The sequence below is a fragment of the Phyllostomus hastatus genome, unplaced genomic scaffold (genome assembly GCF_019186645.2).
Source record: "Phyllostomus hastatus isolate PE091 unplaced genomic scaffold, TTU_PhHast_1.1 phas_contig_159, whole genome shotgun sequence".
Lineage (NCBI taxonomy): Eukaryota > Metazoa > Chordata > Mammalia > Chiroptera > Phyllostomidae > Phyllostomus > Phyllostomus hastatus.
The window spans coordinates 3,654,089-3,678,961 of NW_025333640.1; the positions used below are offsets into that span (position 1 = coordinate 3,654,089).

Below are 24,873 nucleotides of genomic sequence, written 5' to 3' on the forward strand. Positions count from 1 at the left end.
CTGAAACACTGTAAAGAAACCCAGTGTCACACCGTGACGGAGTTGGGATTTTGGAGGCCAAAGGTTTGGCTCTGGACTTCGCGCCTCCCACTAGCTGTTTTATGAATAGCTAGTAACACCCAGGGAAATGGAGCTGGAGTTGCCCCTCCGCCAACCCCGCCAGAACTACAACTCCCGGCATCCCCCGCGAGGCGCTCAGCCGGACTACAAATCCCAGTCTGCCTTGAGTCGGCGGCTGCGGGCGGCGGGCGCCATCTTTGTCGGCGGCGCGGATTGAATGAGCCCGCCGAGACGCGGCTGCCATCCGGAGCCGCCCGGGCCCTGAGCCGCCGCCACCGTCGCCACCACCGCCACCACCACTACCACCATCACCATGGCCACGCCGCTGGCCGGCCGTGTGGGCGGGCCCGCCACGCCACTGTCGCCCACACGCCTGTCGAGGTTGCAGGAGAAAGAGGAGCTGCGCGAGCTCAATGACCGCCTGGCGCACTACATCGACCGAGTCCGCGCGCTGGAGCTGGAGAACGACCGGCTCCTCCTCAAGATCTCTGAGCGGGAGGAGGTGACCACGCGCGAGGTAGGTACGGCTCCGGCCTCCGGGGAGGTCTATCGACGGGTCCCCAGGGGACTTGGGGGTTCGTGAGCTAGGTGTGCATGCCGGGGCGGGCCCCGCCCATCGAGGGGTTTTTGGGTATCCCCTAGGGGTGCAGTTTTGGGCAGAACCATTCTCTGAGGGCTCCCCAGGGGATCTGGGGGCCCCACTGTGCGACAGGTGGAGATAGGGCTGGCTCCGTCCATCCAGGGATTCGAGGAAATCTGGGATCCCTTGAGTGGAGGGGGTGTGAGCCAGGCGAGACTCCGCCCCTAAAGGTTGTGGGGAGTCTCTCCGGTTGTGTTTGGGTTTTCGGGCGTCCTGGGAGAAAATTTGAGGGCGGTTCTTTGGTCTCCGAGAAAATGGGGAAACTGAGGCTTACTTGAGGGACTCTGAGGAGGGGCAGGAGGGTCCCTAGGCGACTCACGTGGTCACTTCTCCGTGGAATTTTGCAAGGGTCCTGTGATGAGTCCTGGGAAATTCCGAGGCTGGGTGGGGGTTGGTCAGTAGGCGCCATCTCCTACCCAGGCCTGGGGTGGGGTCCGAGGGGAGGGGTCTGATACCTGGGGGCGGGGGTGTCAGGCAGGAAATTTTGGAGGCCTACGGTTGTCCCCACACCCTGATGACTCTTGGGCGCGAGCCAGGTAGGCCCTGACTCCCCGTCCCCCAAAGAGGATGTGAGGGGAGGAGAAGTCCTTAGGTCTTGGAGAACCAGTGGGCTTCACTGCAGACTGAGGGCGAGGGCTCCGGGTAAACCTCGTCCACCTAGGATGATGTAGGGGTCTGTTGGCTCAAAGGGTTCTTCAGTGGGGTCTGTCCCAGGCTGGGGACTGTGGTGGCCTACCCAGACCCACCCCTCCTTTTCTCCCTCCCACTGGTCCTGTCCCAACTCAGGGTTGGTTCCCCAGAGTAAGAGGGGAGTGCCTCTTGCTTCCCTCCTGGGCATGGTGGGAAAGCCAGATCCTCTGAGCCTCGAGGTCCCCATCAGGAGCATGGACCAAGTGACAGACTTAAGTGAAGAGAGGAGCTGGGGGGGTCATTTCTGGGAGTCACTTGTCCTCTGTGTGACCTTGGGTCTCCCTCTTTCGTAAAGTGGAAATAATAATACTCACCGTTTGGGCTTGTTTGTGGAGCCAAGATGAGTTAATGTTGGTTTTGTAAAAGAAGGAGAATAGAATACAGGACAGGTTCCCGGTGGAAGCACTTGTTTGGGTTCTGGATTCTGTTGTCCCTGTTTAACAGTTTGGGGACAGGGACTCCCTCAGAAAGCGGAGCTTGGGTGTTGGGAGGGGAAAACCATCTGGTGGTTGGTGGTGGTGTTCTGAGTTGCTTGGGATTGGATTCAAACTCAGGGTCCAAACTCTGCTTTTAATCTGTGTGACCTTGGGCAGGTCACTCAGCCAGTTGGAGCCTCAGTTTTATATCTGTTCAGTGGGACTAGAATTGTCCCACCCAGATATTGGCCACCTGCCTTAGCAGGGCAAGGAGCCTCAGGTTGCCAGCCCAGTTTCTCCCTGTGGGGCTGGTCAGCGCCTCATACATGAGCTGGTTCCTTGTCTCATCCCTCAGCCCCAAGTTGCCCCACCTGCAAATGGGGTGAGACTCCACACTGACTTTTGGGGGTGCTGAACCTAGTGGGCTCTGTGGAGGGCGTGGTCCCGACCCCTGTCTGTCTGGATGTGGCTTATTTCTCAGCTGCTGAGGCTTGCTGGAATGCAAGCTAACATAAAACACCTGGGAGCAAGGGCTACCTGTGGGGGTAAGCCTGCCCCACAAAAGGGGTGGCACTTTAGGTTATGACAGATGTGTTCACAGCTGGAGCCAGGGAGTTTTATGTAGCTTGTTCTCTGCTGCTTAGGGGGTGAGATGATAAACACTGGTCAGTGGAGGGAGCTGATTCGTGACCCACGGGGATCTGGAGCAGCTGGTGTGGGGTGGTCAGTGGGATGTAAGGAGGCAGTGACCTGCAGATGGCCTTGGGCAACAGTGGGGCCCAGGCTTCAGGCTGTGAGGGGCCAGGCAGAGGCGTTAGGTGGGGAGCAGCCTCAGCTCAGGCTGGTGGGAAGTGGGCTGTGCTAGGAGAGGCGTGGACGTGTCATGCTGAGGAGCGTGCCTGTTACCTGTACGGTGTCATCTCACTGGGGTGATCCTGTCCAACAGGGGACACTGGGCAATGTCTGGGGACATTTCTGGTTGTTATGCCTGGGAGTGCTCCTGGCATCAAGTGGGTGGGGCCAGGGACGCTGGTTGGCACCCCCCAGTGCCCTGGGTGGCCCCAAGTGCCTGTAGTGTCAAGGCTGAGAAGCCACTTAAGGAACCCTTTGAAGATGCCATTTAAAATGTCAGAAGCGTACCCAAGCAATTCAGGTGCCCGAGGTAAAACCAGAGCTCCCCTACCCCCCTCGGCGGGTGCCCATCTTGGCTGTTTGGGCCAGAGACGCTCCTTCACACCCGCCAACCCGCAGACCCGGCCATGTGTGCATTCCAGCCTTTCCCATTGGACTTCAGCTTGATACTGCTGGCCGAGTGGGCGTTACTGGGTGAACAGCCACTGCAGATATCACTGGAGGGGTTCTGGAAGTGGGGGGCGCTGGGGCTGGCCACATTCCTGTTTGAGAAGGATTGTGGGCCAGGGAGGGGTGGTTCTTCAGGGAGCCTCTCCAGCCTGGTATTAAGTTCCTCTCAGCTTCAGTTTCTTTTCTCTTACCTGCCCAGGTGTCCTATTGCTGCCCGGAGCGGGTGCATTGTGCTCCCCAAATGGACACAGGGGTTAGGGGCTGGCTCCTGGAGCTTGGGAGGACTAGCTGCCACTTGGGATGATGGGACTTGTGCCCACGCTCAAGGGCCCGTGTTTGGGTTTTACCCGCAGGGACACAGGCAATGGAAAAAGGCCACTTCGGGTCATCTGTCCACACACACATGCACACCCCGCCCCGGGCAACACGTGCTTACACATTTGTCAGAGTTTCTCGTGTCTGGCACTTGTGCAAACCATGAAAAAAGGCCCCTGTTGTTTCTCCCGCTGTGGTGCCCGGGCTCAGGGCACAGGTGCAGGAGAGTGGGGCCTGCCAGGAGAGCACCTGTCAGTGGGCTGAGAGAGTCTTCGGGGTTGTCTACTCGTCTTTCTCTGGACAAGACTTTCCCAAATTGTCCCAGTGCCGTGGACCAGGGTCAGCAGATGTTTTCTGAAGGGGGCCAGAGTCATTTTCAGCCCCGGCCGGCCGGTCTCAGCCATGACCACTCAACTGGGCCTTTATAGTGGGAAGGCTGCCAGGACGACTCGGAGGAATGGGGCTGGCTGCGTGCCAGTAAAGCTTTCTACAGCCTGAGAGGGGGTTCATGTAATTGCCCGTGTCACAAAGTAGCTTCCTTTTTTTTTTTTTTCTTCCTTCAGCCACTTAAAAATGTGAAAACCATCCTGGACTTGCAGGCTAGACAGAGAGAGGCAGCAGGCTGGAGTTCCAGCCCACAGGCCCGAGTTTGCAGACCTGCTAGAGATCACCGCCTTAAGAATTCCACAAGTAGAACGAAGTGCTTTAAACAGGATGCTGAGGCGAGCCAGGACCTTGGAGCGGGGCCTGCCATCGGGGCACTCGTTTTGGGCATGGAATTTAATGGGGACGCCAAAGCCTCAGTCATGGAGATGGATGATACATATATTTAATTACTCAACCTTAGTTTTAGATTTATAAAAAGAACAGCCAAGGAAGAACAGAGTTCCTGTGCACCCCAACCCCGTTTTTGCTGTTAACATCTTACATTAGTGTTTCTCAGGCCCACCTTAAAAATACCAATACATCATCTTGAACTTACACCCACACTTTGTTTGGGTTTCTGTAGTTCTTCCCTGCAGTCCCGGGACCCCATCCAGGATCCTGCGTGTCAGGTGTCACATTTCTTTGGACTCCTTCAGGTGTGACGTTTCTGACATGTTCCTCCATCTTCACGCCCTGGGCTGCTGTGGGGAGGTGGGGCAGGAATTGTTAGATGCCCCTCTGTTTGGGGTCTTCTGGTCTTCGCATGGTCTGTCTGGGAATGGGATGAGTAATATTTTAAGGAAGTATTTTTAGAAATTGGAATTAATGCAAAAAGTCCATGTGAACAAAAAAATCAAAATCTTAAAGCCAAGAGTGCTGTCCCGTAACCAAAAGGTTGCGGGTTCCATTCACGATCTAGGCACATGCCTGGGTTGTGGGTTTGGTCCCCTATCTGGGTGCGTACAATCCCCAGACCAGGTGCGTACAAGAGACAACTGATTGATGCTTCTCTCCCATTGATGTTTCTCTCTTTCTTCCTCTCTCTAAAAAGCAGTGAAAAAAGCGTCTTCAGATGAGGATGAAAACAAAACAATAACAACAACAAAAAAACATTTACAGCCAGGTTTTCCCTTTTGCCTAAGCTCTAACCTGTTTTCCTGTTTTGTCACTGCAGCCCTGAGACCTTCCTGTTGGGGAGGCCAGGGCGCAAGAGAAAGGAAAAGGCCCCTGCAGGCCTGCAGTGGGGGGAGGGGACCTTGTCTGTGGCCCCTCCCTCAGGGCAGTGGAAGTTGAGCATCCTGAAGTCGAGATGGTGAGGTGGCAGGAGACGGGGCAAGGACAGGCATGTGAATGCAGGAGCCCAGCAGTCTTTGAATAGTGGGGCCAGTGGCTTTTTGTGAATTCACGGTTTATTCTGGAAGGTATTTCCTAAAAGGCAGAATCGGAAGGGGTGGCCCAGAGTGACCACCTTTGTGGGAGAGAGGGCCCGCTGCGTGCGGGGAGTGGGGCTGGGAGTGGCCAAAGTGCAGAAGGGAGCCTGCCTTGCCCCTGCTCCCCTCACCACGTACTGCGTCCTGCTCTCGGGATTGCCCCCCAGCCGACCTGCTCTGCTCCATATTTTCACAGGTCAGGAGAGGGCTGTTTATTGTTCCGGGCCTCAGTTTCCCCCTCTGTGACGTGGGGCTGGGAGCCCATATCCTGCCCTGTGGGTCGACGGGTCTGGGCGGTACCAGAGTGAGGTGGAACATCCAGGCCTGGGAAGGTGGGAGTCTCAGACTGGCCGTTACGTCCCACCTTGTCCAGATTTACCCAGGACATTCTGGTTTTCACCCCGGAAATCCCCACATCCAGGAAACCCCGAGGTCCCGTGCAAACCAAGACATCGGTCACCCTCCCAAGTGACAATTCCTCAGCAGCCCCCCTGAACTCCTGATCGGGGCCTTTCCTGTGAAGGGGGTAGTGGGCCTCTCAGGATCTCAGCTGACCCCGGGCCACAGCGCAGATGCTCGCTGGTGTCCTGGAGCCTTGTGGCACGTGGGGCAGCTGTCCACGCCAGCTGCCCCGAGTGGGTCTGCTTACTGTACTGTCTGCCTTCGCTGTGAGCACCGTGTGGAGTCTTAACGGCCTTACTGAGATATGACTCCCATCTGATCCAGTTCAGCTAATTAAACTTTGCAGTTCAGTGTTTTTTGTGTATTTAGAATATGCAGTCATCACTACTAAGTCCAGAACATTTTTTTTAACATTTCATTTATTTCTTTTTTAGAAAGGGGAAGGGCGGGAGAAACAGGGAGAGATACATCAATGTGTGGTTGCTTCTCGAGTGCCCCCTACTGGGGACCTGGCCTGCAACCCAGGCGTGTGCTCTGACTGGGAATCAAACTGGTGACTCTGCTTTGAAGTTTGCCACTCAACCCATTGAGCCACACCAGCCAGGGCTAAGTCCAGAACCTTCTATCACCCCAGTAGAAACCCTATTCCCATTGGCAGTCACTTTCCATCCCCTCTCCAGCCCCTGACAACCATAACTCACTTCCCATCTCTGTGGAGTTGCCTATTCTGGTCATGTCACCTGAATGGAACCACACCCTCTGTGGCCTTTGTGTCTGGCGTCTCTCACTGAGCATCATGTGTCCAAGGTCCATCCACACTGTAGTGAGTGTCAGTGTGTCACTCCTCTTCATGGCTGAGTGATGTTCTGGTGTGTGGAGGGACCACATTCGTTTATCCATCATCTGTCAAAGGACATATATTTGTGTTGTTTTCGCTTTTTGGTTGGGAATTGTGCTGCCGTGAACATGCATGTGCAGGTTTATTTGTAAGTGTTATTTCTCCTGGGTTGATACCTAGCAGTGGCATTGCTGGTTATGTCTTTACTCTAGGTTTAACCATCTCAGCAAGCACCAGACGGCCTTCCTCAGTGGCTTCATCATTGTCCATTCCCACCACCCACGAATGGGGCTCATAGCGCTTGTTACCATATGTCTTTTTGTCGTTCTAGCTGTCCCACTGGGGGTGAGGTAGTGTCTCACTGTCCTGGTTTGTTTCCAGGTATTTGTAAACACATGTGTACCTCCACATGGGGAGGGTGGGACAAGGAGGCTGATGGGAAATATGAGTTGTGTGCTCAGTTGCTGGGTGTCACCTGGCAGGGAACAAGTGACGGGGGCAGGTCAGGCAGCCTGGGGTCACCCAGGGTTGACGGGGCTGAGCTGGTTGGGAGGCTTAGGGGGTTAGTAGGAGCTGTGTCTCATGGCACGCCAGCCCCGGACGCCTGCTGTCCCGGGGGGGGGGTTCCTCACCTGACCCTTGCTGTCTCCCCAGGTAAGTGGCATCAAGATGCTGTATGAGTCGGAGCTGGCTGACGCCCGCAGAGTGCTGGATGAGACGGCCCGAGAACGCGCCCAGCTGCAGATCGAAATAGGGAAACTAAAGTCCGAGGTGGAAGAGGCCAACAAAAGGTAGGGGGCGCAGTTGGCGTGATGTCGCCCTGATTCCAGGGCTGTGGTGTGTGTAGGGCGAGGCAGGGGCTTATCAGCCCCCCATGTGACAGGGTCATTTCGAGAAACACCCAGAGACCCTTGGGAGCTGTGTCCAGTTTGGAGGCCCGCACTCGGGCAGACCTGGGAGCTGGCCCCGTGGGTTCTGGGAGGCCGGTGGTTGCAGCGCCCTGGCTGCAGGGTGGGCGGGGGCAGCCTCTGCGGCCTGGCCTGCTAGCTGTCCCCTGACAGCCTTCATTCCCACCCGCTCACCATAATTTGGCCCAAGGAGGGTTTTGACCCCAAGCAGCTTTCTTGGGACTGAATCTAGGAACTGATAGTGCCGGGACCTCCTCCTCCTTCATGCCACAGAGCCAGCCTCCCCAAGGACCCATTGCCGCCCTCCTCTGTTCTGGATTTGAGGGCCACTGGTGTGCCAAACCCCCTGTCCCTGCTGCCTGCCTCAAGTTGGGTGAGGTGGCCTTTGTCCTTGCTGCCTCCTCTTAGGGTCCCCACCCTGGGAAACTTTGGGGTCAGTTTTCCCCCCAACCCCACCCTCGCCCCAAATGGACCTATTGCAGTCAGGTGACCTTCAGGCTGAGCCTGTTCTCTTATTTGCAGAGTGTGGTCTTTTGCCTGCCTCTGGCTAAAAGGCTCTGAAAATTTGGAGAACAAAGTGGTGATGGTGATGATAGTAGCAGAAATCATAAAGTATTTTAAATAATTAAATAATTCAGGGGACACCATGAGTAATACCAAGTTCAGATATGACCCCCTTTCATCCTCACAGTGACCCTAGCAGGGCTGGACTGCCACCACCTCCATTTATGGAGGGGGAAACTGAGGCACTGGGTTGGGGACTTGTCTCAGGTCCCTTAGCTTGACAGTGACCAGGACCAAGGCCTGGACCCTGGTTCCCGAGTCCCTCTTGTAGTTCTAACAGCCACCTTCATATTTACAGCATTTTTTAAATTAATAGACTTTTTTTTGTAAATAATAGAGGGATTTATTTGTTTCTTTGGGGTTTTTTTTAATAGTTTTAAGTTTACAGGAAAGTGAATGGAAGGTTCACTCTGGAAAACCCCCTCTTGGGTTTCCCCATTGTCAACATCTGGTATTAATGAGTGAGGCACGTTGTTACAACTGAGGAGTTGGTTGTCTATACATTGTTACTGACTGGAGTTCAGAGTTGGCATTCAGGCTGCCTTTCCTGGTCTGGGCTGAGAAGCCATGTTTTTCCTGTTTATCAGAGTCATAGGTGCTTGCTGTCGAGAAACTGGAAATGCAAGATAGTTTAAAGAGAAAAACAAAAGTGTCCCTGAGCCTCCACTCAGGTGGAGTCACTGTGGCCAATCTGGCACATGACGTCTTTTCCACCATTTTTTTAAAGATTTTTATTTATTTATCTTTAGAGAGATGGGAAGGGAAGGAGAAAAAGGGAGAGATACATCAGTGTATGGTTGTCTCTCACGAGCCTCCTACTGGGCACTTGGCCTGTAACCCAGGCATGTGCCCTGACTGGGAATCGAACCAGTGACCCTTTGGTTCACAGGCAGGTGCTCAATCCACTGAGCCACACCAGCCAAGGCCCACCTTTTTAATTTAAACTAAAGGTGGACACAGTTAGACAGCGATGAGGTTCTTTCAGTGTAGCAAGCCTCTTCATCTCCTGAGTTATCGATGTCCTCTCTGACAGCTTCTTTGGGTGACAGCTGTGCCCATTGTCAAGACAGTCATTCCCCTTAGCTTGTAAGCAGGACTCACCTGGTTCTGGGCCTGGTGCGTGACTTGTTTGTTCACTGCCCCCATCTGTGGGCCTGGGGCCTTTTCCTTTTCCGTCCTTCCGGGGCAGGGCAGTGGGTGGGCTCTAACCCCACCTGAGGTGAACCTCCCAGTGTGTCACATGTAGTGCTTTTCTTTTCCTGACAAACTTGTCACCATGTCCCCATAATGGTAGAATGGCAGGTAGCTATGTGGAGGACCCAACAAATAGGCCAGGTTCCCCCACATAATTCTCCAGGAATTAGTTATGCAGGTGAGGAATCTAGTTTAACACCTTGCAGCTCTTAAGACACAGCTGAACACTCCAGTGATAGCCGCCGCGACCCTTGCTTTCTGGACCATTCTTTGTAGTTCTATAGAACCTTAAAATTGGATAAAGTTGTTCAGGAATTTTCCATATCTCCTGATTTCTGTTCTTTTTTAAAAAATATTTTTTATTGATTATGCTATTACAGTTGTCCCATTTCCCCCCTTCACGCCCCTCCACCCTGCACACCCCCTCCTACCCACATTTCCCCCCTTTAGTAGATCTCCATGTGTCATAAGTTCTTTAGCTTCTACATTTCCCATACTATTCTTACCCTCCCCCTGTCTATTTTCTACCTACCATCAATGCTACTTATTCTCTGTACCTTTTCCCCCCTCTCTCCTCCTCCCACTCCCCTGTTGCTAACCCTCCATGTGATCTCCGTTTCTGTGGTTCTGTTCCTGTTCTAGTTGTTTGCTTTGTTTTTGTTTTAGGTGTGGTTGTTAATAATTGTGAGTTTGCTGTCATTTTACTATACATGTTTTTTTTTATCTTCTTTTTCTTAGATAAGTCCCTTTAACATTTCATAAATTAAGGGCTTGGTAATGATGAACTCCTTTAACTTGACCTTATCTGAGAAGCACTTTATCTGCCCTTCCACTCTAAATGAAAGCTATGCGGGATAGGGCAGTCTTGGATGTAGGTCCTTGCCTTTCATGACTTGGAATACTTCTTTCCAGCCCCTTCTTGCCTGCAAGGTCTCTTTTGAGAAATCAGCTGACAGTCTGATGGGAACTCCTTTGTAGGTAACTGTCTCCTTGTCTCTTTCTGCTTCTAGGATTCTCTCCTTATCTTTAATCTTGGGTAATCTAATTATGATGTGCCTTGGTGTGTTCCTCCTTGGGTCCAACGTCTTTGGGACTCTCTGAGCTTCCTGGACTTCCTGGAAGTCTATTTCCTTTGCTAGTATGGGGAAGTTCTCCTTTATTTGTTCAAATAACTTTTCCACTTGTTGTTCTTCCTCTTCTGCTTCTGGTACCCTATAATTTGGATGTTGGATCGTTTAAAGATGTCCTGGAGGTTCCTAAGCCTCTCCTCATTTTTTTTGAATTCTTATTTCTTCATTCTTTACTGTTTGGTTGTTTCTTTCTTCCTTCTGGTCCACTCCATTGATGTGAGACCCAGCTTTCATTCCATCACTATTGGTTCCCTGTGCATTTTTCTTCATTTCACTTATTTTAGCCTTCATTTTCCCATCTAATTTGCGACCAAAATCAACCAATTCTGTGAGCATCCTGAGTACCAGTGCTTTGAACTGTGCATCTGATAGGTTGGCTATCTCTCGGTCACTTAAAAGAACTGGTTGCAGGGCTTTTAATTCTGTTTGAGCCATCTCCCCCCCTTTTTGGTCTGGTCGTGCCTGTTACATATGAGGGGTGGAGCCTTCGGTGTTCACCAGGGTGGGGCACCCCCGTCACTAGGTTGTGACATTGTGTGTGGAAGCCGGGTTCGGGAGGGAACGATGGTGCCTGCTCTGCTCTCCTTCTGACCTCAGTTCGTTCCGCTGCTTCCCCCGAGCAAAATGGGCCCCTCTGGTGCCAATTCCCGTGTGGGTGGGCTTGTGCACGCCGTGGGACTTTCCAAGGACCTCTCCTGTGAAGCTGGGAGTCTCCGTGTGTCCCAACTCCCACAGGTGTCCTCAATCAGTGCCCCAAGGCTCTATTTCCCAGCGCTGGGATCCTGGGTTGTGTGTAGTACCTTGCTTCACAATCACCGCCTCACTGGGTCTGCCGGTTGCCACCCCTTGGCCGGGGTCTGCCAGCTGCCGCTTGAGCGCTCAGGGTCCACCCGCTGCGGTCTTGGGCGCCCCAGATGCCTTACGCGCCCAGTCCCAATGCTCTCTGCTCTCCCCACTGCGACCCCACCCGGCTGCCCAACTCCGCCCCTCCTACCAGTCTGGATGAACGTGTGTATTTTAACTTCTTGGATGTCCAACTTCCATACAGTTCAATTTTCTGTCAGCTCTGGTTGTTATTCTGTTTCTAAATTGTTGTTGTCCCTATCTTGGTTGTGCGAGGAGGCACAGTGTGTCTACCTATGCCTCCATCTTGGCTGGAAGTCCTGATTTCTCTGTTCTTGTCATGCTGGCCTTGTTGCTAATCTTGAACTTGCTGAGCACAGCTCACCCCAGGACCTTTGCACTTCTATTTCCTGAGCTTGAACCCTCTTCTGCTGGAAATAATGGACCTGGTGCATTCCCAGGGTTCCCTCCTTCAGGAGATCTGCACCACTTAAAGGTGCAGCTCCCACCTGGCACATGCTCAGTCCCCATCTCTCTTTCCTGCTCCGTCTGTGCTTACAACAGACTCACAACCGACAGGCAGCAGATTTTACTGTCTTCTCTGCTTCGTATGGGCAGGGCTGTTCTCAGGTGTATCTCTGGTGTGAGGATGGCATTCTCCATGCTGAAGTCATTGGTCTTGATGCCACTCCAGTTCACACACGTCCTTAAGCAGTGTCCCCCGTGGTTCTCACCCAAGGTGACTCTGCCCCCAGGGAACACTGGGTGATGTCTGCAGACATTTGTGCTCATCTCCACTGGGGTGTTGCCTAACTTCCCACAGTGCACAGGATGGCCCCACAGAATGACCCAGCCCTGGTGTCCCCAGTGCTGAGGGGAGACCCTGGGTGTGGCCATAGTGGCTGCAGATGGTCCAGTCGGTTCCTTGGGGGGAAAGTGGGTAAACTTTCAACCCCAAGAAGATTTAGAATTGCATTCAGAAATGTGTAAGAGTGCTGTTTAAAGATCTGTATGTTAAAGAATCCATTTGGCATCTTAAATATTTGATATTGGAGATGATTGTCTATTAGAATAGTAGGGCATTCTGTGTGAAATAATTTACACAGTTTGCACAGGAGATTCACTTTCCAAAGGCCAGAATTTGTAACTTTAATAGATTATACATTAGTTTTTTAGATTTTATTTATTTATTTTTAGAGAGGGGGAAGGGAGGAAGAAAGTGAGGAAGAGAAACATCAGTGTGTGGTGGTCTCTTGTGTGCCCCCAACTGGGGACCTGGCTTCTAACCCAGGCATGCTCCCCAACTGGGAATCGAACCAGTGACCCTTTCGTTTGCAGGCCGGCACTCAATCCACTGAGCCACACCAGCCAGGGCTAAATGATCCTTTTGTGATAAAAAAAAAAAAACCTCAGAAAAGGACATGAAACCAATGCCTTGAGGGTTTCTCGAACACCTGGATTTGTAGGTCGACAGAGTCCTGATGGTGCAGGGCAGGTCTGAGGAAGGGTCACTTTTTGTGCTGACAAGTGAGGCTCCCTTATCAGAGAGTGGGGGATAAGTTGAGCCCTAAGAGTTAGAAGAGCCTGCTGAGAGGCAGAAGTGAACTTGAGCTTGGACCTCCCTGGGCTCCAGCTGCATAGCTGCTCGCAGCTAACCTCGGCCGTTGGCTTTCAGCTACAAGAAGAAGGACGGCGAGCTCACAGTGGCCCAGGGCCGTGTGAAGGACCTGGAGTCCCTCTTCCACCGGAGTGAGGCGGAGCTGGCTGCTGCGCTCAGTGATAAGCGAAGCCTCGAGAGCGACGTGACCGATCTTCGGGCCCAGCTGGCCAAGGTAAGCCCTGGGAACGCCCCAATCTGGAGACAGGAGGCCCCGAAGCGTGATGTGGGTCCAGGGTGGCCAAGGGCCGTGCCGTGGGCCGGAGTTTGTGTGTTGAAGGAGACCCCTGGGCACGAGCAGCCAGACAGATGGGTGCAGCAGACAGACTTGAGCCAGGGCATGAGTGCAGCAGGCAGTTCCCTCACGCGTCATCCTGCGTGTCCCAGGCAGAGGACGGTCATGCAGTGGCCAAGAAGCAGCTGGAGAAGGAGACGCTGATGCGCGTGGACCTGGAGAACCGCTGTCAGAGCCTGCAGGAAGAGCTCGACTTCCGCAAGAACGTCTTTGAGGAGGTGAGCCTTGTATGTGGTATGAGAATGCGGTCCACCTTCGTTTTTAAAAACGTGTCTCTCTAGTTTTCCCAACACCAGTGGTTGAAGAGCCAGCCTCTACCCCAGTGTGTATCCTTGCCTCCTTTGTCGTAGGTTAATTCAGCATATTAGTGAGGATTTATTTCCTGTCTTTCTATTCAGTTTCCATTGATCTGTCCGTTTTAATGTCCATACCATGCTGTTTTGATTATTGTAGCTTTACTCTTGTAGTGTATGGTTTGATATCAGGGCACATGATACTTCCCACTTCGTCTCTTCTCAAAATTCCTTTGGCTTTTTGGTGTCTATTGTGGTTCCATGTAAAGTTTGGGATTAGTTTTAATTCTGTGTGTGTGTGTGTGCAAGTGTGCTGCACACCAAGGTGACTCTTAAAAAAGTCTAGGGAACCAAGCCCTTCGCAGTAGCCCTCTGTCTGGCCAGTATCAGGAGATGACAAGCCTGGTGAGCGGCCTGCAGGTGCCCTGCCCACTGCCTGCGCGTCGAACCCGTTGTGTGTGCACAAAGTCCTTGTTAACAGACTTCAGTGTTCAAACTACCCAGAGAATGAGTAGTCATATTTTTTGCTTTTTGCTTTTCGCTTTTCTGTATCCAGGTGATAAAGCCAGGTGGACAGACTAAAAGCAAGTCTACTGAAATATGACAATACTATGGCCAGTTTATGAATAATATTTTGAGCAGTGCTTAATCAATTACCTCTTTTATATTAACTCCTTATCACACAGGCAGCAAACACAAGGCCCGCAGGCCGAATCCGGCCCGGCACCTTGTTTCTACCCGGCAGCAGTGCTGAGCTCCTTGCCCCTAGTTAATGAGTAGCTACATTTACACAGCCTCAGAATCACATTCGGCCCTTTGAAGGCAGCCTCGAGGCTGATGTGGCCCCCGGTGAAAATGAGCTCGACGCCCCCGCCTTGTCAGCTGTATGAGTTGCAGTTGGTTTTTCAGTTCCCATAACCCCCGTCCTTTAGTGACCATCAGCCTGTTCTTTGCATTTATGGGTCTGTTTCCATTTTATTTTTTTAGTTTTGTTCTTTAGATTCCACATAAAAATGAAATTGTATGATATGTGTCTTCCTCTGTCTTATTTCACTCAGCATGATGCCCCATAGGTCCATCCATGTTGTCACAAATGGCAAGATTTCCCTCTTTTTTCTGGTTGAGTAACATTCCATTGCACGTAAGACTGTGCCTTTGTCCACCCGTCTGTCAGCGGGCACTTAGGTCACTTCCATATCTTGACTATTGTAAACAACACAGCAGCGAACATAGGGGCGCGTATATCTTTTGAAACTAGTGTTTTGGAGTTCTTCCGAGTGGGATTGCTGGGTCCTAAGGCAGGTCTCTTTCATCTTTGAGGACCCTCCCTACTGTTTTCCACAGCGGCTGCACCGGTTTGCAGTCCTGCCGACAGGGACGTGGGACAAAGGGCTCCCTTTTGTCTGGATCCTCATCGGCACTTGATCATTCTGACGGGTGTGGGGCGAGGTCTCATCATGCTCGCGGTTTCAGTTCGCATCTCCCTGGTGATCGGTGCCGTCGAGCATCTCCACGTGTCTACTGGCCGTCTGTGCGTTTCCTGGGGAGACGTGTTTATCCGGTCCTCTGGTTTTCCACTGTTGAGCTGTGCGAGTTCCTTGTGTATTGTGGATATTAGGCCCTTAATGGTGGTGTTTTTTGCAAATATCCACTCCCATTCTGTTGGTCAGTTTTTTGTTTTGTTGATTTCCTTTGCTGTGCAGAAGTTTTTTAGTTTGATGTAGTTCCATTTATTTTTTTTCTTTTATTTCTCTTGCTTTTGGGGTTGAGGTCACAAGAACCTGTGTGACACCAAGGCCCATAAGTTTACAGCGTTTTCTTCTGTGTATCTTGTTGTTTCAGGTCTCACAGTTCATTTGTGTGTGTGGTCTTGGTGGTCTAGTTTCACTCTTGCATGTAGCTGTCCGGTCTTCCCAACTTTCCTTCCTTGGAGAACATTGTATGTTTTTGGTTTCTCTGTTGAAAATTAGTTGCCCATATGAATGAATTTATTTCTGGGCTCTCAACTCTGTCCCGTCATTCTGTGTGTGTTTCTGCCATTACTGTACTGTTTTGACTATTGTGGCTTTTTAATATAGTTTGAAGTCAGGCAGTGTGATGCCCTTGGTTATTCGTGGTACCTGATAGATTGTTTCTCTGCCTCTGCATTTGAGGCAGTGAACTCTTACTTAGATAACTGGTTTTCTGTTAACAGTTCAGCAGATTCATAAATAGAGGTGTCCTTTTCTTGCAGGAGGTGTGATAGTTCAAGTTTGTTTTCCCCTCACCTGCACCAACCTCTGGGGTCTGGGTGGGGTGGCAGCTTCAGGTCATTGGAAATGTCCCCTATACGCTGAGGTGGTGGACATCCCCTCTGTGCGGGCCAGGTGGGCGTCCGGGCCTGCCGCTTTCCGGTGCTGCCTTTTGTAGCCAGAGGCTGCTGGAGTGTGCTGTCCTAGGTCTCTGCTGCCTCTGCTGAGTCCTTCCTCTCTGGGATCGGCTGCAATGGGTGGGCAGGGGGTGGGTGAGGGGAGCGGTTTTGTGAATCTGCAGCTCTGCCTCCTTGCATGTAGCTGCAGTTGCCCCATCCACGGCCACCACACTGTGGGGCTGCGTCTCTCCCCTTGTCACTGGGTTTAGCTGAAACGGGTGGCAGCCACTCAGGTGAGAATCTGGCTTACGTGGCATCTGTGCCCCCTGCCCGTCCCGCTCCTCTGTGGGCTCCACTGCCACCGCATCTGTGGTCCCTTCTGTCCTTTCCTGCCCCTCCTCCCCTGCTCGGTCCAGTGTAGTCATCTTCAGACGTCCCCATGCAGGAATCACTCAGACGTGCCTTGTAGACTGAGCCAGGGCTCCTCTGTTAAGTACAGTTGTGCTGTAACTTGAAAGGGAGAGACGAAAGGGTCTTCTCATTGCACTGTGATGCTGATGTTCCTGTTCTGTCTCTTAAGATGGACACTTGGCATCGGGTTCAGGGCCCACCTGGATAATCCAGGGTGATCTTACCTTGGGACCCATACCTGAATTATATCTGCAAAGACCCTTTTTTTCTAATAAGGTCACACTCAGGTTCTGGGGATTAGGACACATTAACACACTTTTATGGGGCCGCCATTTGGACCATTCTAGTCAAAGGACAAGGTAGAGGTCGTGTGTTCCTCTTTGCTCCTGGGTCTGGTCTCCCCTCCCCCCAACCTCCTCCTCTTCCTGGGCCTCAGCTTCCTGGCATAGCCAGGCCTGGCTGCGAGGGACTGAGGTTCCCACAGGTAGAGCTGGGGTTCTGTACCCTTCGGGAGGAGGTCAGGGTGGGGGCCCTCCCACCTCATCTTGCTGACGTGGCTCAGAATGCATCCCTGAATGGAACAGCCAGGCCGTTCGTGGGTCACTGCCCCGGAAGAGCTGCTGGCAGGAGGATGCACACGCAGTGGAGGGACGGTCTGCGGCTCTAGGCAGGTCCCAGGACAGCCAGGGCCACCAGGGATCTGGGGAGCAGGCCAGGAAGGGAGCTGAGGGGGAACCAGTGAAGGCTCCCAAATCTGTCAGGGGGCAAATGAAGAGGCCTGCGTGGGGCAACAGGAGAGCACCGTGGAGGGGGTCCCCCAGGGGTCTGTGCCCAGTGTCTGGAGGGGCACTGTGAAGAGCGCTGTGAAGGGGTCCCGTGGTGGTGTGGGAGGGGTTGTGTGCAGGGTGCTCCGAGAGGGGCCTGGTGAGCTGCCAAGGGGCGAGAGGTGAAGGTGGGTGTGCTGTTTTGGGTTTCACGAGGGTTACCGGTTCTCTGTGAACACGACTGGCTTCCTGGCACGACACTCCTGTTGTGCTTACAAACCAGCGACGTGACGACAGTGACGGATTTGTGAGGTGGCAAGAGTGGGAGAGGATGCGCCTTTCCTGGAGCCACCAGCCGGCCCTGCACCTGCACTTGACCCCACATGAGCCTGGGGCAGCCTCGTTGGTGCGCGTGTGGTTTGGATTTCTGCTAACTGGTTTATTGAGCTGCCATTATCACGTCCCACAACTGTCCTGACAGCCAGATGTCTTGGGCCTTGGGCACCTGGAATGGACTTGGTCAGGAATACATTTTTAAATAACAGTTGAAATATTCCTGTATCATTAAGCTTTCAAAGTGTATAATTTACATGGGGGAACCTCAAAAAACCGGAATTATCTTCTGGAGATCAGGCCTCTTGTAGTATAGTCTTCACTCCTAAGTGAGTGTCCAAGGAACCATCTGTATCAGTGTGCCAGCTGGTGGTGTTGTGAGAGGCTGTGTTTGGCTTCAGTGAATTTTTTGACTCTTTCGGTTCATTTGCCCATTTCATGAGGGGTGATTTATGAGCGCACCTGCCCACACCACACTGAGTGTTCAGCAGTTTTTGACCAAAACAGCTTGACCCCTGTTGACCCCCATGTTCCATCTTCCCTGTTCACCCCAATCTCTCCCTGGGTGACTTTTTTTTTGTTTCCCCAATGAAAAAAGTCCTCCAAGGGAAACACTTTGCTGATGTGGAAGAAGTGAAACAAAAAATGGCAGAAACACTAAAAGGCATCAAAATTGATGAGCTCAAAAACTTTTGAGCAGTGGAAAAGCGTCTTAATAGGTGTATTACATCAAATGAAGAGTACTTTGAAGGTGACAAGTTCAAACATGTCAGAATAAATTGTATTTTTTAAAAGATTTAATTTATTTTAAAGAGAAGGAGAGAACCGATTATTGGTTGCCTCTTGCACACCCCCTACTGGGGACCTAGCCTCCAACTCAGGCATGTGCCCTGACCGGGAATCAAACCAGCGACCTTTTGGTTCTCAGCCTGGTCCTCAATCCACTGAACCATACCAGCCAAGGCATAAGTACACAATTTTTAATAAGTAAATTTTGTTATTTTGGGAGGGGACAGTCCCCACTCTTAGAGTGGTTTTTAGTACATTGACAAGGTTGAGCAACCAGCACCTCAAATTCTAGGACATTCCATCACCCCCCAAAGCTCTGCACCCATTAGCAGCCAGCCCCATCCCCATCCCCACTTCCTGTCTGTGGCTGTGCCTGGTCTGGACGTTTCACGTGAACAGGCCACGCACTGAGGTTGTGTGTGTGTGACTGGCTCCTCTCACCGAGCTTCGTGTGTTCCGGGTCCGTGCGTGCTTGTGTCAGTGCTTCACTCCTTTGCGTGGCTTCTGGGTGTGGGCACCTGTCACTCACCATCTGAGGGACATCTGGGCTGTGTCTTCTCTGGTGATTGTGAAGGGTGTATCCATTGATAATTTGTGAATGAGTAACCAGGGCGACTCCCCAGAGGTTCCCCGTTTGCAGTTTTGAGCCCTCGCTGGCACCTGGCCCTCGGGGTGAGTGCACTGCTAAGCCGGACAGGTTGGTGGCGGGCTGGGGTGGTCATCCCCAGCCCGCCAGCCCTGCCGCCTGCCTCAGCGGGTCCGGGTGCCCTTTCCCTAGGAGGTGCGGGAGACGCGCCGGCGGCATGAGCGGCGCCTGGTGGAGGTGGACAGCAGCCGGCAGCAGGAGTACGACTTCAAGATGGCGCAGGCGCTCGAGGAGCTGCGCAGCCAGCACGACGAGCAAGTGCGGCTCTACAAGCTGGAGCTGGAGCAGGCCTACCAGGCTAAGGTGCGCCGGGAGCCGGTGGGGGACGGGGCGGCAGGTGGGGCAGGTGGGGTGGCGGAGAATGGGGGAGGGACAGAACAGATGGGAAAGCACAGGTGGCTCCTCTTGCTCCATATCTGGTGCCTCATCTGTCCACTCCTGTTCCCTCAGCTGGAGAGTGCCAAGCTGAGCTCTGACCAGAATGACAAGGCTGCCAGTGCTGCCCGTGAGGAGCTGAAGGAGGCACGCATGCGGGTTGAGTCTCTCAGCTACCAGCTCTCCGGCCTCCAGAAGCAGGTGACTCTTGGGAGTGCACACCTGCCCCTGCCCCACAACTCCAGCAGGGTCCTTCCTCCTACCTCTGGGCGGTAATTGCACTCTTGAAGGTCAGACACCCACCCATCCCTGTCCCATCCCTCTCATGCCTGCATAAGGCTCCTGGCTCCCTGGCCCCTCCGACCCCCACAGGCTTGGTCTCTGTCCCTGGCCCAGAGCTGGGTGGGCTTCTCCTCACGACCCACACAGGCTGCCCTGACTTGGCCCTTGGACCCCTCCCCCAGGCTAGTGCAGCTGAGGACCGGATCCGAGAGCTAGAGGAGGCTATGGCTGGGGAGCGTGACAGGTTCCGGAAGATGCTGGACGCGAAGGAGCTGGAGATGACGGAAATGCGGGATGTGATGCAGCAACAGCTGGCCGAGTACCAGGAGCTGCTGGACATCAAGCTGGCCCTCGACATGGAGATCAGTGCCTACCGCAAGCTGCTGGAGGGCGAGGAGGAGAGGTAGGGGGTGAGGAGGACGTTCGGGGCCAGGAGGAGAGGTCAGGTGGCATGAAGAACTAACGGGTCCAGGAGGGGAGAAGGATAGGTTATAGTGGGGAGGGGTAAGGAGGAGAGGCCAGCCTGGGGCAGGTCGAGATGGGCTGGTGAGTGAATCTGCCCTCCTCACACTGTCTGGGCTGTCCTGGTCCAACCTTGGGCCAATAGGCTCTTGGCTGCCACTACCAGTCACTCTGTTTCTCCTCCAAACCCCAGGCTGAAGCTGTCCCCCAGCCCATCGTCACGGGTTACCATCTCACGGGCCACCTCGAGCAGCGGCAGCAGTGTGTCCACGGCGGGACGCTCTAGCCGCAGTAAGCGGAGGCGGCTGGAGGTGGAGGAGCCTCTGGGCACAGGCTCCAGTGGCATCACCTCGGGTAGTGGCAGCAGCGGCAGCAGCAGCCGCAGCTTCCACCTGGCCCAGCAGGCCTCAGCCTCGGGCAGTGTCAGCATCGAGGAGATCGACCTGGAGGGCAAGTTCGTGCAGCTGAAGAACAGCTCGGATAAGGTAAGGGGCTTTGACCGGGATGGAAGTTCCCCAACTGGGTCTTCCACAGCTGTGTGTCAGGCATTGTCCCTTTGCAGGACCAGTCCCTGGGGAACTGGAGGATCAAGAGGCAGGTCCTAGAAGGGGAGGAGATTGCCTACAAGTTCACACCCAAATACGTGCTGCGGGCTGGCCAGACCGTTACGGTAGGTGGGCTTGGGGTGGGAGAGGTGGCAGCAGCAACCACGTGGGTGACAGAATGTGAGACGGGGCTGGAGAAGCAGGACCTGGCCTGTGGGGTGGGGCAGTGGCTGAGTGCTGGTTCTGAGAATAGCTGCCTGCTGCCACAGACCACCTGAGTGCCGGCGTCGTTCCAGTGGGCCTTCTCTGAAGCCCTGTGGCATGGCAAAGTGACATGCCAGGGTCCCGTGGTGGAGGCGGGTCTGAGTCCAGGCTCTCCAGGCCAGCAGGTGTTGGCAAGAGATGTAACAGTCTTGGGCACAGGCCCTGGGGATGGCGGGCTTCAGATCCAGCTTGGCCTGCTTGCCGAGATCAGTGTCCTTGGCCACTATGAACTTGAGTCTTTTCTTCCATACCCTGGTGACCATCACTCCCAGGTAGAACCGGTAAGACCGAAAGGAACAAATGCCTGGCACATCAAAGCGGGGCTCTGATAAGGGTCCGGCTGGTAGCACACGCATCAGGACCAGAGTCAGCATTGATGGGAAGGCCCTCTGGTGTACCCCCAGGTGTGGGCAGCTGGTGCGGGGGTGGCCCACAGCCCCCCATCGACACTTGTGTGGAAGAATCAGATCAGCTGGGGCACAGGCGAGAACTTCCGGACAGTCCTGGTCAACGCTGATGGAGAGGTGTGTGCCTGGGTTTGGGGTGTGGGGGTGCCTCTGCCTCATCCTGGGATCTCCCTCGTCCACCCCACCAGGCGCCTGGGCCAGCAGAGCCAGTGCAGGCAGCCCTGGGCCTGGTCCCCAGATGACACTCTGCAGCGCGGTGACACTCTATCCAAGCACGCCGACTGCTGCTTCCAGGTGGGCTGGGCCCGCACACCTGAGGGGCTGAGAGACCATGGACCTTGTCTTACACAGGAAGTGGCCATTAGAACCGTGAAACAGTCCTCAGCGGTTCGGGAGACCGAGAACGGGGAGGAGGGCGAAGAGGAGGGCGCGGAGTTTGGCGAGGAGGATCTTTTCCATCAGCAGGTAGGGGCCCCTGGGAATACACTCGGGCGAGTACACACACACATACACACACCCATGGCCCTGCTGGCGGGACCCACAGCACATGCTCACATGGGCATGACTGGCCTTGGCTGGCCCTTGGCACCACCCACGCCCCCTCAGCTCCAGGCTCTGCGCAGCCCCAAGGTCTCGCTGGAAACGGCCATAGAGGCAGCATTCCTCGCCACCAGGTCTTGCCTGTTGGGTGGACCTCGGGTGCTAGTTCCGGGACCCCTGGGTGCGGGGTGTTGAAAGCTGAGTGCCTCTCTAGTGGCACTGGTACTTCCCTGGTGGTTCCAGAAAACACTCTCGGGCCCCATGGTTTCTCATCTGAGATGGTGGCTGAAATAATGGCTTTGCCCCGGCCGGGGAGCACAGTGGGTTAGAATGTCGTCCTCCCAACGTGCCAAGGTTGCAGGTTTAACAGCCTGGTCAGGGCACATACAAGAAGCAACCAATGGATGCATGTGGGTGGAACAGCGGATCAGTGTTCTGCCTGTCTGTTTCTCTCCCCCTTCCTCTAAACAAACCAGTAATTTTTTAAAAAAATATAAAAAAAGAATGGTTTGGGGGAGGAGATGGAGGGCCTGGGACCACACTGTATTAGATGTACGTTGTGGAGTCCTGGTGTCTGGGATGTAAGATTGTGATGTGTTATACAGCACAAAAGAGGTGAGGGAGAGACATGGAAGCTTCTGGAACAGGGACAGTTGAAGCTGATACTACTGGCCCTGTCCCTTTGTCAGGGGCTGGTGTTCCAGAGGGGGCTGAGGCCCCCAGCTCGGTCCAGCCCCTCCCTGACAGGGGTTGGGGCCACCAGCTACTTTCCTGGGCTCCTGGCCCCACCTAACCGCTGTCCTTCCTTCCTCCCAGGGGGACCCGAGGACCACCTCGAGAGGCTGCCGTGTTATGTGAACGGAGCACATCTTTCCTTACCCAGAGCCACTTGAAACTATTTTTCTATCATTGGCTTTCTTTAGTCCTTGATACATTTCTAGAGAATTTTTAAGCAAACTGCCAGAAAGTGGGGTGGGTCTCTGTTCTGTTGGTGGGTTTCTGTGGACCCTCCACCACTGTCCACACTTCCCTCAGTGCCCATTTCCCCTGTGGGTTGAATTCCAGACCCAGGAACCTCGTGGCCGATGGGCTTGGACTTGTACGCCAGAGGGGCTGTGCACTTCCCCTTGCCTCTGTGACAGGCCAGGGGCGGGGGGCTGCCCCTCATGCCTGGAGGTAGACACAGGAGCTATAGGAATTCAGTAGTTGTCATTTGTGTTATTAAGCTTTTAAAAGCCAAATTCAGAATCCAGGTTCCTGCCCACTGGGGGCAGGGGCACGCCCTGTGGAGCCGGGAGGCTCAGCCCACGGGAACACAGTGTGGGAGCGCTTGTGAGTCTCAGGTTTTACTGGCCGCCTGGCCTCCAGGGTCGCTGCAGCCCCTCTCTGAGGGCTTTGGGTGGCAGGCGGGTTCGTCCACCTATGTGACTCAGGGTGCCATGGCCGTGTCAGGGGGGGCCCTCATTCCCCTCCTGGCTGCCTAACCCTTGTGTTTCTGGAACAAGACCAGTAGGACAGGAGACAAGGAAACCTGAGGACAGGGACACTTCTGATCAGACGAGTAACCAGGTGAACTGTGGGGACAAGTGTGACAACCTTGGCAGCAAACGCCTTGGGTTTCAGAACTGTCTATATGTAACCACCATGCCCCGCCCCTCACACACACCTTCTGCCTGGGGCTGAGTGCCAGCCCCCTGCCTCTCCTATGTATTCTGCATATATAGCGCTCTTCTCGCTTCTATAGATAACTTGCTGAAATGACATTGCTCAGGCCACTGCCAACTGACTTCTTTTAGGGTGGTTCCATGTCACAAGCCAGCTCTGGCCACCCAGCGACTCTGCATTAGCCTACCGTTTACAGCCCCCCACCTAGATACACAGAAATTATTTTTTTAATGGATATTTATTTTTTTACATTGGTCAGTACTCAGATTGCCGATCCTGCTTCAGTGGCTCAGGCCAGGGTCCCAGGGACAGTCCCTGAGGGGGCTGTCTCGGTGAGCTCTGAGCCCCCAGGTGGCAAACTCCTTCAGAAAGGCAGCTCAGATACTGGGACTGGGCGGCCCTGCATCTCCCAACCGGGAGAAGCCAGTTGCCCATTCGCCCTATGCATACCCCCAGGCCTGCCTTTCCTTGGGAACTGGTTATGGTGAAGTGGGGCGGAGGCCAGAGCCCCTGTGGCTGACAATCTAAAGGTGCTCTTGTGCCTGGAATTCACCCACAACCCTTGCTTCACCTCCAGTTCTTCCCAGGCCACCGAGGGACATGTGTCACCACAGCACCTCATGGAAGGTTCTGGTGGGCCCTGGAGCACTTGCCTGCCCGGGGGATGCAGCATGCTGTATACCCCACCCACACCTCTCCTGGGAGTGCTTGCAAGGGCCCCTGAGGCCGAGGGTTGTCACCCCCCACCCCTCGCCTAGAAGCAAGAACTGCATGGCCAGCAAGGGTCTGGGGAATCCACAGTGAGGTACTGGACTGCTGGGGCACGGCGGCCCCCCAGACAGAAGAGGCACCAACACCCAGTGACGTGTTCTGGGAATCTGAAGGATCAAAACTGTGCTGGAGTTTGGGTCTCTGATTTGCTAACAGTCTCCCCTAACCCCAAGTCACGGACAGTAAGGGAGAGGGCCCCCTAGTGCCCGGCAGAGGCTTTGGTGGGAGCTGGGGAGTGGCTCCACCCAAGGTGAGTTCACCCAAGGGTCATCCAGGCAGGGTGGTGATGCTCCTGGGTAATCAAGTATTTGAAACAGAAATCAATGTGAAATCAATTGCTATGGCCTGGGAAACAGTGCACATGTCTTTAAATAAGCTTAGCTTTAGGCCACTTAGAATGACGCAGAAGCGACACCTCGGTCTGAGCCCATCATGTGACAGCCCAGCATCCCTCCCAGGAACCAGCAGTGGTGAGGGGTGGCCTGCAGGGACCCCAAGTCCAGAGCCCAGGCCTGGGTGCCCACCCCGTACACGATCACCTGGCCAGTTTGCTGGCCAAGGCTCTGACGCACAGACCCTGCAGTTCTGTTCACATGAGCACAACCTAGTGGGACTCACTCCTCCAGGCCGGCAGAGCCAGGTGAGGGGTCGAGTCCGTGCTGCAGTGCGCCAGCACGAGGTGGAGTCAGCCTCCAGAGCTGTGGCGAGCCTTTCATTTCAGACAGGTCTTGGTGGTTTTCAAGGTGCATGCCAAATGCGTGGTCTTTTTTGTTCCTCCAATGCTTTGTAATATACATTTTCTGACTGGAAACTTTTTTTGTACAACACTCCAATAAACATTTTGCTTTTAAGTTGCGCCTCCAAGT

General features: G+C 53.9%; 1 protein-coding gene across 1 annotated transcript; it reads left to right on the forward strand.

The window, feature by feature from the left end:
* Positions 1 to 125: 125 nt before the first annotated feature.
* Positions 126 to 24,858, forward strand: LMNB2 (lamin B2). The gene is made up of 12 exons (XM_045831518.1): positions 126 to 577; positions 7,174 to 7,310; positions 12,834 to 12,990; positions 13,203 to 13,328; positions 18,829 to 18,999; positions 19,147 to 19,272; positions 19,536 to 19,756; positions 20,009 to 20,300; positions 20,378 to 20,485; positions 21,029 to 21,148; positions 21,383 to 21,496; positions 22,388 to 24,858. Exons 1-12 carry the CDS (start codon positions 374 to 376, stop codon positions 22,427 to 22,429), a joined length of 1,818 nt encoding a protein of 605 aa, XP_045687474.1. The 5' UTR covers positions 126 to 373; the 3' UTR covers positions 22,430 to 24,858.
* The last annotated feature ends 15 nt before the right edge of the window (positions 24,859 to 24,873 follow it).

What these genes read in the sequence shown, in the direction of transcription:
- LMNB2 (XM_045831518.1), top strand. Translation starts at nt 374, where the DNA reads ATGGCCACGCCGCTGGCCGGCCGTGTGGGCGGGCCCGCCACGCCACTG. An exon ending in CTGGAGGGCGAGGAGGAGAG is followed by an intron (nt 19,757 to 20,008) that starts GTAGGGGGTGAG and finishes TCCAAACCCCAG; the next exon opens with GCTGAAGCTGTCCCCCAGCC. An exon ending in AGGATCTTTTCCATCAGCAG is followed by an intron (nt 21,497 to 22,387) that starts GTAGGGGCCCCT and finishes CCTTCCTCCCAG; the next exon opens with GGGGACCCGAGGACCACCTC.